This window comes from Ostrinia furnacalis, unplaced genomic scaffold (genome assembly GCF_004193835.3).
Source record: "Ostrinia furnacalis isolate ACB-3 unplaced genomic scaffold, ASM419383v2 OfSCF7583, whole genome shotgun sequence".
Classification (NCBI taxonomy): domain Eukaryota; kingdom Metazoa; phylum Arthropoda; class Insecta; order Lepidoptera; family Crambidae; genus Ostrinia; species Ostrinia furnacalis.
In genome coordinates, this window is record NW_021137822.1 from 105,290 (window position 1) to 123,133 (window position 17,844).

At 36.3% G+C, this 17,844-nt stretch overlaps 1 protein-coding gene across 1 annotated transcript; it reads left to right on the forward strand.

The window, feature by feature from the left end:
• The first annotated feature begins 797 nt into the window (after window positions 1-797).
• Window positions 798-16,338, forward strand: LOC114365321 (uncharacterized). Its single transcript, XM_028321850.1, has 14 exons — window positions 798-1,104; window positions 1,875-2,042; window positions 2,379-2,515; window positions 2,898-3,076; window positions 6,935-7,057; window positions 8,148-8,317; window positions 8,960-9,139; window positions 10,308-10,484; window positions 10,877-11,007; window positions 12,829-12,993; window positions 14,445-14,628; window positions 14,956-15,132; window positions 15,525-15,664; window positions 16,156-16,338. Exons 1-14 carry the CDS (start codon window positions 969-971, stop codon window positions 16,321-16,323), a joined length of 2,235 nt encoding a protein of 744 aa, XP_028177651.1. The 5' UTR covers window positions 798-968; the 3' UTR covers window positions 16,324-16,338.
• Window positions 16,339-17,844: the final 1,506 nt, after the last annotated feature.

A 17,844-nucleotide genomic window follows, 5' to 3' on the forward strand; every position in this document is an offset into this window, starting at 1 on the left:
ACCCTCTTTCTAACACCCTGTTTAAATTTTAAATACCTAGCTTGAAAAAAATGAATTTTGCCTGAGGAACTCTTAACCCTAGAAAATTTTAATTACACTGTATAAATATTCAAACTACGTGATCGCATTATGTGTCCTGCTTATCAAATAACACTTAAAAAATCGCAAGTCATGATGTGTGTGTAAGAATCCGATAAGTTTGAGCTATCTAAGAATGAACGGTTCCGTATCGAATTGTTGCAACAAACTCGATTAATGAAGTATTAATAATTACTTAAGACCACAAGAATAGCAGTTAGTATTGAAAATTAAAGCCAGAGAATATGTCGCTAGAAAAAAAAAAGTTCTAATAATACTGGAGTCAAGAAGATAAACTACTACACATCAATTTTACCAATATTGTGCCACCTTAAGTGTAGGTAGTTAGTTGTTTATAATTATGTAGATGCGACGTTTGATGTTGCAAAAACCTTTAAAAGTACTGATTATGGGACCAGCTTGGAATACAAAATGTGGTGTTGACCTTGGGTCACCTATTTTTTCAACAAGCACTAGTACTAAAGCTATTTCGTAAAAGTGCTTTTTTAAAGCCTACTTACAGAAATAAATGAGTTTTACTGAGTTTTTTTACTGAGTTTTCAAAGTCCTTACGACCTATCGTGATCACTGTCTTTTAGGAAAAATCCAATAACACTTAAAAAGTATAATAGGTACTTTTTATACAAGGAACCCTGAAAGTGGTTACTTGATAACGAATGGTTAATAGATTAATTTTCTTGTTGTGGTGAATCCCTAACGTTCATTGGTTAACCTGCGCGGGCGCTGGGACGAGGCGGTTCACGGTCACCACATCTGTTCAAACCTCAGGTGGAATTAGACGCTCTCAATTCAAAAAATATTGTATTCAAAAAATATTATTACATCGAAATATACCTTAACCGTTGCTTCGGAGTTAAAACAGTATTAATATGTCGCGGAAATTAGCGTATTTCAATGTCAATGGCTACACCGAGGCCATTCGGTACATGTTACATTATGGAAACGTCAAGTTCGAGGATGTGCGCTATGACCACAGCCAGTGGCCAATTAAAGAAGTCAAGGACTGTGAGTACAATGCTTTTATTATTGACTGTTTGTATTTAATAGGCGTGTTATTTTGATTGCTAGCATCATACGATGTTGGTTATCGAATCTAATCTTAACTTTTATGATTATTTACTTCGGCTCAATTTCCGGATGAAATTGTTTTTGACATTTCTGTAACTTACCTTTTTTCACGTGAGAAAAACAAAGAAAACAGACACCTCTGTCTGTTTTACTCATTTTTGAGTGATTGGACAAAATATAGATGAGTGTGAAAAAGCAATGAATAGGCATTTTTATTTATTTCGCCCATCATGTACTTAGGTAACTGATGATTGGCATAATATGAATATGATATTTTTTATTTACAAGTACATACTTTAAATTAGCTGTCGCCATGCATATTTTTATCGGTATTTTTGATAGAGATTAGTTAGGGAATTATAATTTTATTAGTGTTACTGATTTTTAATTAGGTACTGTTTTATAGTCCCGTATTTTTAATTGGGTAATTGATTGTAGAGAGATTTTTGTATTACCAGTTGGCACGCAACAATAGCTTGACGTGGTGTTAAAAACAACCTACCGACTCGATATTCAAGCTATGTTATTTCGATCCTCGCAACTATAGTCCGATTCACTATAGTGAACCCATTTCTAACATAAGCATTGCATACTTGGATAAATATGGATTTTACTTGTTACTAGTCTGGTAGTCAGCAGCCTTTGTGCATAAATTAAAGATGCAGTGGTAGCAGTACCTGTTTACTAATGTAGTTCTATATTTTCAGCTCTACCATACGGCCAGTTGCCAATATACGAGGAAGATGGCCGAGTCCTCAACCAGTCCATAGCCATTGCGCGGTACGTGGCCAGCCAGACGGGTCTCCTGCCGGCAGACCTGTGGGAACAAGCCAAGCTGGATGCTGCTGTGTTGAATGTTTATGATCTTCTCAAAAGTAAGTATAAACGGGTCTGACTAAAACTGCATACTTGTAGTTAAAATAAAATAAAATTTAAAAGGTACCTAACCTATTACAAGAAATGTATGATTGTTTGTATTGAATAGGCTCCGAAACTACTAGACCGGTTTGAAAAATTCTTACATACCTAATTAGAATTCTATATCACTTGTGATGTACATAGGCAGGCATGTTTTGGACGGTACGAAGTTCGCCAGATCAGCTAGTAAAAATGAAAAATTAATGACGTATCTAATCGATAAACTATTTATGCTATTTATTTATGGATTTTAGTACTTGATAAATAGAAAATAATACTTAATTTTGTTTCAGAATTCGTTGCATATTACTACGAGTCAGACCCAAAGAAGAGAGAAGATGCAAAAAAGACTCTAGAAGGAGATATAGTTTTCTTCTATTCTAGATTCGACAAAGAGCTGAAAGCGAATGGCGGTCATTTTGGTGGAAAGGTAATTTTGCTATCACTTCAAACATAGGCGCTAAGTTTTACAACCTTACGAAAATTATACTGGATGAAGGTGGATCTTTGGGGAGACCTTTGTCTAGCAGTGGACGTCATTTGGCTGAAACGAACAAATGAAAATTATAAAACCAAAGTACCTAATAGATACGAGTAGTATTTTTATAGGGTGTTGATTGACACATTGATTTGATTGTTTTTTTTAACTGCTGACTCTTTTATAAATCATTGAAATCGTTGTTGAGATGTAACATTTCAAACTCATTAATTATGGAGAACGAATATTTATTTCTTTATTTATTGTTACCAATATAAATGGCAATAAATTATCAAGATACTAATGATTTGTTTGATTTGTTTCTTCTTTACAGTTATCCTGGGCTGACTTCATACTAGTGGGGGCAGTCGAGCTTCTGAACTTGTATTTGAATGACACACTACAGACAAATTATCCTGCCATAGCAGCTCTTGTATCAGAAATACATGGATACCCTGGTGTGAAAGCGTACGTGTCAAAAAGGGAACCTTACAAACCTCCTCAGTTAGAATAAAGAAATGTTTAATATTATATTGTATTTGTTTTTATTCACAAAAATTATAATGCAATAGTTTTACCAAGGCATTGCCCGCAAGAATTTCGGTCTACCAAAATATATGATCGCNATTATATGATCGCCTGTTTATCCCGGAATAAGCCGGGATAAAATCTATCCTATATTTTCCCCTGCCTTTCAAAAACTATCCTATTCAGGTATTCCTGGTCCAAATCAGTTGCTTAGGCTTAGTTGCACCATCTAACTTTGACCGTAACTTGAACGATAACCGGTGTTTTTTGTATGGAGTTTGACAGATTTTTGACGTTTGTCAAAGTTAAAGTAAGATGGTGCAACCCAGCCTTAGTAGCTTAATCGGTAAAAGGTAACACATAGACAGACAGTGTTACTTTAGCATTATTTTATAATATTAGTAGAGGTATGTAGCGACTTGTAATGCGTATAATTTGGTCCGTCACGGAAAGTCTATCGTGGGCGAAAACACGGCTATGAATCTAATAGAACCTCTTTATTAATATCTGAAACTTAAATTGAGAAAACATAGATCTATCTACAAATTCTTTTCAATTTTATGCTAGCCAAGGTTTTCAGATTCGGCAATAAAGCCAAGAAAATGCTGATAGAGTTTTACTTTTGTATTTGTATTCGCAGCGTGAGATGTCTACCCACAAGGTGGACCGACGGCCTCATAAAGGTAGCAGGAAGGCACAGGATGAAGGCCGCTACCCACCTTCGATATGGGAATCATTGGGGGAGACCTATGTTCAGCAGTGGACGTCCTGTGGCTAAAATGATATTGACGATGATGATGATCTGTATTATGAATTAGAATTTTATCAAGACTTTAGTCACTGGAAATGGTTTTTTATTTTAATGAACAGCCAGGTTAGGTTTAGGTCAGTAGGTATTCCTTGGCAACTACATATTATTTTCAGAGATAACACGTTATCCTACTATCCTACTAATATTATGAATGCGAAAGTTTGTGTGGATGTCTGGATGTTTGTTACTCTATCACGCAAAAACTACTGATCAGATTTTGTTGAAACTTTACAGTATTATTGTTTATAACCCAGTATTATTGTATATAGGCTATAATTTATGACGATCTGTGACAAACTAAATTTCACGCGGGTGAAGCTGCGGGCAAAAGCTAGTACTAAATATTAATCCCAATGGATTGTTTGCAAACACAGAATGACTTGTATCTTTTAGAGATAACATGATGTATACTTATAATTATTCTTCCACTTCTTTTTATCATCGTACTCGTACATAATGACGGTTATGTCATAACAATACAGGAGGTCTAATTGATAACCGCTTAACGCTTGGTTGCAAGTGATCTATTGTGTTATTTATCTCTGGCCTGCCAGGTTACACTATCTGGCCTGTGTCTGTTTGGATAAACAAATAATAAAACGTTTCAGTCGATATTTATTATAGAGAGACATTATAAATGAAAACTTTCATTCAGTTCATATTCTCAATGAATATTATACCTACTGCAGCTAAAGTCAATTTTTTTATTCAGTACTTAGGTCCTTTCCAGGGCGCTTATGCACGTCCCAAATAGCTTGCCCTACTACCACTTCACCAGATCGTCAGTCCACCTAGTGGGAGGCCTGCCCACGCTACGTCTTCCAGCTCGTGGTCGCCACTCAAGAACTTTCCTGCCCCAGCGGCCATCAGCTCTTCGAGCTATGTGCCCCACCCACTGCCACTTGATTTTAGCGATTCTGCGGGCTATGTCAGTCACTCTGGTTCTCCTACGGATCTCCTCATTTCTGATTCGATCACGCAGGGAAACTCCGAGCATAGCACGCTCCATCGCTCTTTGGGTGACCTTGAGCCTTCTTATGAGGCCCATAGTAAGCGACCACGTCTCAGAGCCATACACCATCACTGAAGGTCGCGGGAAGTACCTGGATGCAAGCGGCGCAGGACCGGTCTTTGTGGAAATCCTTGGGGGAGGCCTTTGTCCAGCAGTGGACGTCTTTCGGCTGAAACGACGACGACTACCACTTCGGGACAACATTATGGGCTGGGCTGAGAAGAAGTGGCGGAAGAAACTTAGTCACTTTTTTCAGCGTCTTTTTCAATGTACGAGTAGTTAAGTAAGTCTGTCATATTTTTTTTATATTATAGGTATTAGCTTTTTGAAAAAATTATAGATATATTTATAATTTTTAGCCTACAATTCGTAGATTTTACGTAAGTAGGTAAAAGCTTGTATTTTTCAACTTTGACATTGAATTTTTTTTAGCACATGTCGGATCGATGGGGACTTTTCACATTTCATCCATAATTGTGCTCCAAACATTCGTACTAATTTTCAGCTGTATGTGAATTATTGCAGGGTTCATGTCTGTTCAGGCACANATGATCGCCTGTTTGTTCCGAAATAAGCCGGGATAAAATCTATCCTATGTTTTCCCCTGCCTTTCAAAAACTATCCTATTCAGGTATTCCTGATCTAAATCAGTAGCTTAGTAGCTTAATCGATAAAAAGTAACACATAGACAGACAGAGTTACTTTAACATTATTTAATAACATTAGAAGACGTATGTAGCGACTTGGAATGCGTATATTTTGGTCCGTCACGGAAAGTTTATATCGTGCACGAAAACACGGCTATGAATCTAATAGAACCTCTTTATTAATATTTGTAACTTTAGAAAACATAGATCTATCTACAAATTCTTTCCAGTTTATGCTAGTCAAGGTTCCCAAACCAAGATCGGCAATAAAGCCATGAAAATGCTGATAGAGTTTTACTATTGTATTTGTATTCGCAGCGTGAGATGTCTACCCACAAGGTGGACCGACGACCTCATAAAGGTAGCAGGAAGGCACAGGATGAAGGCCGCTACCCACCTTCGATATGGGAATCATTGGGGGAGACCTATGTTCAGCAGTGGACGTCCTGTGGCTAAAATGATATTGACGATGATGATGATCTGTATTATGAATTAGAATTTTATCAAGACTTTAGTCACTGGAAATGGTTTTTTATTTTAATGAGCAGCCAGGTTAGGTTTAGGTCAGTAGGTAATCCTTGGCAACTACATATTATTTTCAGAGATAACACGTTATACCTAATAAATAAATTTTTATCCCAATGGATTGTTTGCAAACAAAGAATGACTTGTATCTTTTAGAGATAACATGATGTATACTTATAAATTATGCTTCCAGTTCTTTTTATCATCGTACATAAAGACGGTTATGTCATACATAATACAGGAGGTCTAATTGATAACCACTTGGTTACAAGTGATCCATTGTGTTATTTATCTCTGACCTGCCAGGTTACACTATCTGGCCTGTGTCTGTTTGGATAAACAAATAATAAAACGTTTCAGGTGATACTCGTATTTATTATAGAGAGATATAGGTAATTATTATTAATGAAAACTTTCATTCATTTCATATTCTCAATGACTATTATACCTACTGCAGCTAAAGTCAATTTTTTTATTCAGTACTTAGGTCTTTTCCAGGGCGCTTATGCACGTCCCAAATAGCTTGCCCTACTACCACTTCGGGACAACATTATGGGCTGGGCCTGGTGCTGAGAAGAAGTGGCGGAAGAAACTCAGTCACTTTTGTCAGCCTCTTCTTCAATGTAAGTAAGTCTGTCATATTCAGACTATATCATTAGCTTTAACTTTACTTTTAGTCGTCGTAGTAGTTATAATTTTTAGTCTACAATTCGTGGATTTTACTTAAGTAGGCAGGTACTCACAAAATCCACGTTCAAAGTAAGTTCCATTTATAGATTTAAATTCATGATAGAAAAAAATGCATATTCATTGTGAACCTAATAATAATTTATTTGCTATAACAACAGTAAAAGTACAAGATACAATGGAAAAAACGATAACTCCTGCAGAAGTAGATATAAACAGTATAAATCTGTGTTGCAGAGATCAATGCCCTCCTCCGAGAAACAATACAAAAATATTATATTAAAGTAAGTTTAATATTACAAGTAATCGCTGTAATGAATATTTTATACTTATCAAGAAAATCTTTATTATTTTTTACCTATTTCTTTTTATTTTAAAAACTGTTTCATCACTTTAGATGGCCCATTCATTAAAGAAAACAATAACAAATCATCTTCGTTTTATCAATCGTTTGGCCGATTAACACTTTAATGCTGGATCGGTCAAACTCACCAATTTATGAGGGAAGGTTCTGGTAAGCAAGTTATATTCTTACACTCTGTAATCATCAACAGCCCTTTACAGTCCACTGCTGGACTATGAGCCTCCTCCACTATAGTGGAGGGTTTTGCCATAATCTCCACGCTAGGCAGGCGGGTTGGAGATCGCAGTTTAAAAGATTGATGTTTTTCCGAGAGCGCTGCTGCCCATTCTCTGTTTGATGTGTAGTCCCTAAGTCGCCTCTTACGACACCCGCGGGAAGAGTAGGGGTTGGTGACAAATGTATTCTACTCTGCCGTCACCACACGGCTTACTACATACACTACATACACTCTGTAATATAAAATTTTAAAAGAGGTTGAGTTGAGACAAACAAACATTCAATTCAGAAATAATCCAAAAATGATAGCATCTACTAACCGTCCCATGACGACTATTGACGACAAACTATTTTATTGATACATGACCGGTTGTCGGATATCATATCGGACATGTACTTTTTTAACCTCACTACACGGGTTAAGAGATAAGTAAGCATTTACATTAGATACCGACACTATAAGTAATGCCAAACAATAATAACGGCACTTGCGTTGAGGAATCGGAGCAAAATGGCAAAGAAACTGCACTATTTCCACCTCAATGGACTTGGCGAGTCCATCAGGTACATCCTCCACTACGCTGGAGAGAAGTTTGAAGATGTCAGATACGACATATCTGAGTGGCCGATCAAAAGTGTAAAAGACTGTAAGTACGAAAACTCATATCTTTATTATATTTTTCATATCATATTGTATGTAAACAGATATAGATAAAAATATCAATCTGATTCTAACGGGTTAAGAGATAAGACTTATCTACATGCCAAGACTATAATAAGTAATGCACGACCAGACTATCGGCACTTGCGTTGAGGAATCGGAGCAAAATGGCAAAGAAACTGCACTATTTCCACCTCAATGGACTTGGCGAGTCCATCAGGTACATCCTTCACTACGCTGGAGAGAAGTTCGAAGATATCAGATACGACGGATCTGAGTGGCCGATCAAAAGTGTAAAAGACTGTAAGTACGAACTTTTTTTTTACCATGCCTCAAGTCCCCAGCGGACTCACTATAGCGGTCACGCTAACGGTGGGGCAGGGGATGCTCATGATCTCCGGTTACGATAGCAGGCTACAAACCCTGATACCACTGGCCCAGGCAACCTATAAAACTGTGGAAGTACGGACTGACGTGAAGCTATCTGAACTAGAATAAAGGATTGTGCAGGCTGACTGCAAAGGTGGGATATCATAGGATTTTGTTAAGTCTGGAGAGAGGAAGACACCTTGATCCTTATCTTCGGAAACTTACTCTTTTTCCGGGAGGGCGCCCAGATGTTCCAAGGTGGTGTCGGGTTTATCGTCCACGACTCCCTTGTCAACAGCGTGATCAGGATCGCGGTAACAATCGATTTCTATTGTGTGTCGATTTGCTGGTACTTTAAGGGCTACTATCGAATTTTCAAAAGTAGAGAAGAGAAAACATTCGATTATTTTTAGAAATAGTTAATAGTTCTTCTTATAACCTAGCGCATGATGACAATAAAATATTTTATTGTTATGATGACTGAAATTACTAATTCTTATCGGACACAATATGTTTATTTTTATCCATCTAACCGTAACGGGTTAAGTATCTACTTGCTGAGTCTATATAAGTAATGCCAGACAAAAATATCGACACTTGCGTTGAGGAGTCAGAGCGAGATGGCAAAGAAACTGCACTATTTCCACCTCAATGGACTTGGCGAGTCCATCAGGTACATCCTCCACTACGCTGGAGAGAAGTTTGAAGATATCAGATACGATTATTCTAAATGGCCGATTAAGGAAGTAAAAGACTGTAAGTACGAAAACAAATTTTTCAGTGCATCTTTACTTGAATAGTTACGAGACGACATAGAAAATTATTTGTTCAAAGCATTTTGTTAAGCCTGAGTGATTATTAGAATTTAGTGACATCCACGCTTACGATGAAGAAGGTACTTTCATTGCAATAATTTGCTTTGCAATAAAAGTAAACTTGTTCTCAANCTTCTCAATTTATCTTGATTACCACAAGTAAAATTTATTTGGGGAAAAAATGCTTATTGAAATAAAGGTACAGTTTTATATTCTAACAAAGAAATAAGTGACAAAACGGTGAAAATTTAGGTACATTCCAACAAACAATAGTAATAACAATACACAAAATTGTAAACGTACTATGGATATCTCTGAGATAATTATTCCAAGTCCAAGGTCATAAGTGGTACGGTATTATGCTAATCTGGTTGGTCGAAACAGGTCCAGTACACGTATACCACAACATTTTTTATCACTGTTATGTTATTCAAATATAAACACTGATAAAGGTTTTGCAATGGCATGTTATGCCTGCTCAAATTAATATGAAAATCGTAGAAGTGAAATGAGTAGGTAAATCAAAATTAATCTTTAGTATGATAATATTCAAATTATCTTCTTCTTTAGTATTAATTTTTTTTCTATCCACAACGAGGGATCTCTCCTGATGGTAGGTAAGTGATGATCAGGCCGAAGGTGGAAGCGAGCTTCACTCGGAATCCTCAACCACGGAGGAACTGGCTATGTTTACCGCTCGTCAGAATTCAAGTCGTGATTATAATTTGAAATCAATGCACATCTTCCGATAAAACATGATCATGATTTTGATATGATAAAAATTAATATGAGTTTTTGTACAATACTCTTACTACTCCGGTGTAGTCAGGATTGGCTTCCCAATAAAACAGAGACTAAAGCCTTTAATCGGTTAAAAGCAAGTAAAACAGTAGTCAAAAGTAACAGTAGTGAAAATCACGATTATCTAAGTGATATTTATTTGAGACTGAAGGAAAAGATACTTTTTGAGCCTAGTTTAAGAGTTATGACTACACAAGTGTTAAGATTATTTAAAAAAATTACATAGATCGCGAGTAATTTGATTATTTTTTCATCAGCTACGACTGCATTATAAAATATCGTATCTAATTTGACTTTTTCTTCATCAGCCCTGCCCTACGGCCAGCTCCCTCTCTACGAAGAAGGCAACAAGAGTCTGAACCAGTCTCTGGCCATCGCCCGGTACCTCGCCAGCAAGGCCAATCTCCTGCCCGCAGACGCCTGGCAGCAGGCTGTCTTGGATGCTACAGTTTTCAACATCTACGACTTCTGGAGCAATTGTAAAAGTAACTATTGTTGTACTTTATTCCCTTATTAACAAGAGTCTGAACCAGTCTCTGGCCATCGCCCGGTACCTCGCCAGCAAGGCCAAACTCCTGCCCTCAGACGCCTGGCAACAGGCCGTCTTGGATGCTACAGTATTTTGGAGCAGTGGTAAAAGTAATTTCTTGACATTGTACCTTATATCCTTTTCTTACAAGTGCCAAAATGTTGAAGTTTTTATGATCTTCTTCGGAGAGTGTGCGCTTTAATTCTTCTTACAGTGTTTTCTAATGTCTTGAAGACCACACGTTTCCTTCTTTTATAAAAAAATCTTATAGATTGAATTCAGAAGAGAATTTCCAAAAGCATTAAATTTTAATTATATGGTTTTCATTTATTATTGTTTTTTGTTTAGAAATCATTTTTGAGAAAGATCCCGAGAAGAAAGCAGCCATCAAAAAGGAAATCCTCACCGAAATAGTTCCGTACTACTTCTCAAGATTCGAGAAAGAGCTGAAGGCAGGAAACGGATATTTTGGTGGAAAGGTAATATTAGATTTATAACTTTCGATGTGGTGGCAGGCCTTTGTTCAAACGATCATTGCAAACGTTGTGATAGGGATAGAGACATGCGATTTTTGGTTTTACAAACGTAATACGATAAAAAATAATACAAAGTAATAAAAACCACCTGTTATAGGGGCATTATTTGGAGAAAATCAAATAACCAAAAAAACACGAAATAAAATGCAGATTTTTCTCAAAATGTAGATATAATTTTTTATTATTTGTTGGCATTTTCTGAGTATTTTATGTATATTTTTAGTATTGCCTGTTATTTAGCATTATTACTGTTTTTATTTTATCAGGATAAATAGGTACTATCGGGGACTCGAACGCCTTGACACCTTAAGGGCCTAAATTGTTTGCACACACACGCTCGATATTGCTCCGCCCCCGTTCATTCATGTTTCGGGTCTAAGCAGCGTCGGCGCACCACTGTAGATGTTTGCCTTAGCAAACCAAGCTCTATGTAAAGCAATTAGGATTGAGTATTGCTTATTACCCGCATCCGTAGCGCTCGTTTGGCAACGTCGCATTTTAATCAATTTGAAACCCAATAAAAATCGCTACAAAATATTATATGAGGCTTCGTGTAAAATTTGAACTAGCGATTGCCCGCTCGGGTCACAAAATTGCTATCGCACATTCCAAAGTAACTATGCAATTTCCCGAGAAAAAAGTAGCCCTTTCTACAATTATTGTTGATATTATGAGTGTAAATCTCATGATATTAGTTTAGCTAGTTAGGGCGAGAAATACAAAATCATACAGTTGCTTTCGAATTTTACTTATTTAATAGGTATTTAATTTATTCGGAACTCATTTAAACAATATGTTATTGAATTAATTAGTAAAGAGTTAAGGAATATTTGTGGCTTAAAAACAATTATTGTAAGATCTGGCTANTCAAGGTACAACATTACGCCTACTTCACTTAATAAGCATAATAAACCCACTTCCATTTGAGCTTATGATCTGAAACTCATGTCGTCCAGTAGCTAGATATATAAAGATTATGTTCTAACTATAACCGTTTTGTCAAACATGCAACATTTTTCATAAATTGACATGAAGTAAACCTCCAAAATCTCACTGCGTCAGTGTAAAATATTAAATTACCATTTTTTCTTGTACTTGCACGGCGTTGGCGAATCTTAGCTAACTTCACGTTAATGTTGACAAATAACGTATGTAATACCCTAGACAACTTTTCATAAAACCGCATAATTTAAAAAATATATACAATTGTTTTAGGTACAACTCTGTCCAAGGTTCAACAGGTTCCCCTACCTCTTAGTTTAAAAGTTATTACGTTTTCTTTACAATAAGTAGTCGGAAGAAAAAAAATTCTATAAAAAATAAAAAATAAACTTAAAAATTTGTCGATAAAAATAGGTCTAGTTTCACTTTTTTTCATATATCGTGACTCACACTGTATAGATATTGCCAGAAATGTTTTTGCCAACTCACCTAGTAACAAGAGTTTCGCATGATATTTTTCTAGACACACATCAACCTAATATTGGGATGATAACCTATGTTTTGCAAAACGGGATTATTCCCACTTATCGTTCTTCTCGTGCAATTCCTGTGTAGCTAGGATCTGCAGCTAGACCGACAATAAAAAGCCAACTACTTATTGAAGGTCAACTTTGTCCTGGGGGAAAGTAAAATTCTCATTTGACCCGCAACGAAATTAATCAGAAGAACATTATACTTGTAGGAGGAGTTCGAAGTTAAGATGCTCTGCAGGGGAATACTTTACCTTTTTGCAAACGTTTTATTGTTTTTTTCTCGTTACAGCTGACTTGGGCTGAATTCATCTTCATCGGCATCATCGAGACCGCCAACCTGTTCATCGACGCAACCATTGAGCAGGACTACCCCACCGTCGTGGCTTTGCTTAAGAAGATCCGCTCCCTGCCAGGAGTTAAGGAATATATCGCGACCAGAAAGCCATACACTGTCTGATTAAAAAGTTTATATAACTTTGCGTTTTACTTTATTTTACATATCAATATTCCAATTTAACTCTCCTAAAGAATATTGTAAAACCTATTAAATATACAACTAACAGTTAAGATTTTTATATTGTTGTGAAACCAATAAAATAATATAAAATTGACGTAAAAATTGCGTCATAACAACTCATAAAAGTATGTTTGTACAATAAATATTAAACTACAATATTATAAGTTGACTATGGCGCTATATTTTGAGAGTTTCATTTTCTTTAAGCTTTTCTTGAGCTACGAGTAAAGTGGATTTCGATGTTTATGGAATTATTCATTCGCAGAAATCTATGAGTCAATATCAGTTGAACTATTTTAAAATAGTAATTCGCTCAAAATGAATTTATACAGTTGCCGGCACATTTGAAGATAGATAGGTACACACGGCCACACTGTTAACTATCCATTTCCGTTTTTGCTCTCGCTCTCATCAAATGGTGATTCTTTGCGATAGAACAAGACGACATGACAGGCAATGGATAGTTAACACTGTTGCCGATGGTACATCTTTGTAGCATTATTACACTATTGTGTGCCAATTAAGATGACACAGGATGCCTCTGTGGTTAGCATGAAATACCGACATGATGCGTCATTCGTAAGTGCCATCTAGGTACAACTCCATGCGAAATTGTGAATTATGTAGTCAAGAGATAAAAAAAGCGTAAAAAAGGATCGTCTTCCTGCAGTTGAGAATAAATATATATATATCCTTGGACATTTTACACTGCGCTTCTAGTCCCAAACTAAGCAAAGCTTGTACTATGGGTACTAGACAACGGATATAAACATACTTAAATACTTTTTTTTGTAAATACATACATATTATACATAGAAAACACCCAGTCCAATACAAACAGATATGTTCATGCACACAAATGTTTGTACTGTGCGGGAATCGAACCCGCAACCTCCGGAATAGTAGTACGTTTCGAACCACTACACCAAACGGCCGACTCTTAAATTACTTACTGATGATGACAATGTTGATGATCATTCAGTTATTTCATTCGTGAATGAAAAAACCACACACTATGTGATTAGTGGTTCTACGCGGTTCACGTAGTTGACTTCAATACCAGCAGCGGTAGCAGGTTCGAGTTTCAATGGGGTCAAATATTACAATAGTATCAGCTTGGGGAAATGTATATGTATCTTTAATAGGTATGATTAGGTAGGTAGTTGAAACAATATGACATTTTGCTTTGACATACTATTACAAAATATGTTAAGGCCTTGATGAATACTTCATACTTAATAGTTTTGACACGTTTTTGTCATGAATCCATAATTAGAAATAATTAGTATACCTATACATAAATTAACCGTGCATAGCGAATGCTAAACTGAAGAAGTGAGAGACACTTATATTTTTATTTACTGACTACTAAACCGTGAGTATAAAAGTTGTGCGTCACAACACAACATAACAGACACTTGAGGAATTTAAGCGTGATGGCGAAAAGATTGCATTATTTTAACGTCAATGGTTTTGCAGAAGCCATCAGGTACATTCTTCACTATGGTGGGGAGAAGTTTGAAGACGTCAGATATGAAAAATCTCAGTGGCCAATTAAGAGTGTTAAAGAATGTAAGTAGAACATGATTTTTCCTATTATTTTTAGTATTGTGACAAAGTAATATAAAAATATTGTGACTCTGTAACTAATTGACAAATAACCTTACTTAAATATGCTGAAATAATGTGATGAAAGTAGGCAAACTTGACCTTCACTGGTTGGGTTTTTATTGGCGGTCAAGCTAGAGATTCTGGCTACACAGGAGTTGCAGCGGTGGGAACGAGAGGTGGGAATAGTCTCGTAGCTAGATGCTGGCAGCGTATAGACTGTTATCAAAATTACTGGGGGAGAGTTTAATATTTAGCTGTTAAAAATGTTAAAATACGTCTCTTCCCCAGCTTTGCCTTACGGACAGCTCCCTCTTTATGAAGAAGGGGATAAGAGCTTGAACCAATCGTTAGCCATCGCCCGCTACCTCGCCAGGAAGGCTGACCTTCTGCCTTCAGACCTTTGGCAACAGGCTGTCTTGGATGCCATCGTCTTCAACATCTCTGATTTCTGGAACAAAACAAAGGGTATGTTGTAATGGGAGTATAATATGTATTTTTTTAGGATCGCCTGTTATTTAGCATTATTACTGTTTTTTTATTTTATCAGGATAAACCGCTTAGTTTAAAAGTTATTACGTTTTCTTTAGGTAGGCGCTTTAAAAGTTATTACGTTTTCTTTAGGTAGGCGGTTTAAGAGTAGGCGCACACCGTTGATTTTTCGTCAGCCGATAGTTTAGTCGGGCAGTTGATCAGTATGGGCATGTATGGGAGTGCGCATACTACTACGCTGCTTCGATTTGGCCGATTCTTCATACTTACAATTTGAAATCGGGCACAACTATCGGCCAACTAAAAATCAACGATGTGTGCCTACTCTAACAGACATTTTATTTATCATGTTACTATTTTACTTTCAGCAATTGTTTTCATTGCGAATGACCCTGATGCGGATAAGAAAGCAGCTGTCAAGAAAGAAATCATTACCAATGTAGTCCCATTCTACTTTAAAAGATTTGAAGAGGACTTGAAATCTAACAATGGACACTTTGTTGGAAAGGTAATTCGATTGAAATAGTAAAAGTAAACAATATTTAATATTGATGTTAAACACGATTTTAGAACTGAATTAGGTACTGTTGACGGAGATTTCATTTATTATTTATGGAAGTTAAAGTTTAGTTCCGTTAGAAGTTTGTCAGAATTGAATTTCAAAGCCAATGTCTTTCTACGAACAACATTTTCTCGTAACTTATTTCTGATATGAAATTATTTAGGTATGATTTGCAATTTAAATTCAGGCGTACAGCTGCTAGATTGTTTTAATGTTCTGTGAAAGGCCTGAATTTTGGAATGACACCGAAGATGAATATACCTTATTATTATGTATGTTTACTAAGTCTTGAGATGAATCAGAAAAAGAAGAAGAAAAGCTTAGAACATGGTTTTAAAACTCACTTTGTGGTGCTGTAGCGTGATGTGGTTAAGAAATTCATTGCAGGGTTTTGCTAGTGCAATTTTTGTCGCGCTTACTAAATGTTTTAATTGCAGTTGACCTGGGCAGACTTCATGCTAGTTGCTGCCATTGAAAAAGCCAACTTGTTCCTTGAAGAAACCATTGAGAAAGACTACCCTAACATTGCGGCCCTGGTTATGAAGATTCAGTCCTTACCTGGAGTCAAGGAGTACATTGCAGCTAAAACGCCTTACGAAATCTGAATAAATGATTCGATGATTTGTGTCTTTGCGCTCCATTTAGGTGATTTGGCTGTCAAAGAGCTACAGTAAGGCTGAGTTGCACCACCTAACTTTGACCGTAGCTATAACGATAACCAGTGCTTTTTGTATGGAGTTTGACAGATTTTTGACGTTTGTCAAAGTTAAAGTAAGATGGTGCAACCCAGCCTAAGAGATAGATTATATATATCTACACTAATATTATAAAGAGGAAAACTTTGTTTGTTTGTTTGTTTGTTTAAAAAGAAAAAGAAACAAGACTGACAGTATACTTACCTCATCATGCGGTCGTCTGGAATAATACGGAGACAACTCGCGCACGATTATATTTGATGCTTTGTGTTAAGGTTCGATTTATATTTCACTGAATAACGAACTGCTTGTAGGTTCCCAGCTGCAAGAAAACCCGAGAAATATTATAATGAGATGAAACGTGTTTGCTTCATAGATGACATTATGAAGATGATCTTCAGATTTATGTGACAAAAAATTATTCGGATTACCGGAGTACCGATTTCTATAAAATAATAAAACAATATTTTTATATCAACGACCTTTTATCAAGAGTGGACTGGTCAATTGAAGCTATAATGCTATAATTTAATGAGAACTTACAGAGCAGATAATAATACATCTGATGTGACCATCCACCAGGTTACACTTCAGAGAATGTGCGAAGGAATTACACGACCTAATTCCACCAGCCCCCTTCCATCATCAGACGCTGGTTAACGTATCATTCCTACATTGTCGACATTCCACCAGCTTGCACTAAGCGTTTCGATAAACTCTTTTATAATGCGAACCGGTCGCTGCCTGCTGCTGTCTCTCCTGAGCACTATACCGGACCTTATAGGCACTTACAGGTAGATATCTATCATCTTATACTGCATCTCACTTAACATCACATGCAATTGCGGTCAAATACCTTTTGCTACCTAGTTCTGCGTTGAGTTTATGAAGTCAATAGAAGACAACAAAATATCAGCTAGTGCTAAAGTAGTTTTATGAACCTTGATGAAACAGTCCAAGTATTGGGTATTGAATGGAATTTGAGCACAGATTTCAATTCAATGTGAATATACCACAAATTGCAAAACCAACCATGAAACGTAACATTTTATCTGATACATCTGATCAAACTTTTTGATTCCCTTGGCTGGAGCCTGGAGCTTAGCGTTAATTATAATTTTTTTAAATTAATTTACAGTCATGGCTAAGATTCTAATGGAAATAGAATAGAAAGTATTTATTTGTTTCAAAACAAAAACATTGGCTGATAAAAAACTAGTAAGGATGGAAAGATAAGTAACTCATTAGAAAAAGATTGGATTAAGATACGGCAGGATTTGATTCACATTGACAAAATACAGATATAGGTTGGTATACTATCTATAGATAGAGAGAAAAAATACATCATCATCATTTCAGTCACAGGACGTCCACTGCTGAACATAGGCCTCCCCCAATGACTTCCACATCGCGCGGTTGGAAGCACATAGT

Excerpts from the sequence above, each read along its gene's own strand:
- LOC114365321 (XM_028321850.1), top strand. The coding sequence starts at position 969 with ATGTCGCGGAAATTAGCGTATTTCAATGTCAATGGCTACACCGAGGCC. Across the intron at positions 10,485-10,876 it reads CTTCTGGAGCAATTGTAAAA|AAATCATTTTTGAGAAAGAT; the intron begins GTAACTATTGTT and ends TTTTTTGTTTAG. Across the intron at positions 12,994-14,444 it reads CCAGAAAGCCATACACTGTC|TTGTGCGTCACAACACAACA; the intron begins TGATTAAAAAGT and ends TGAGTATAAAAG.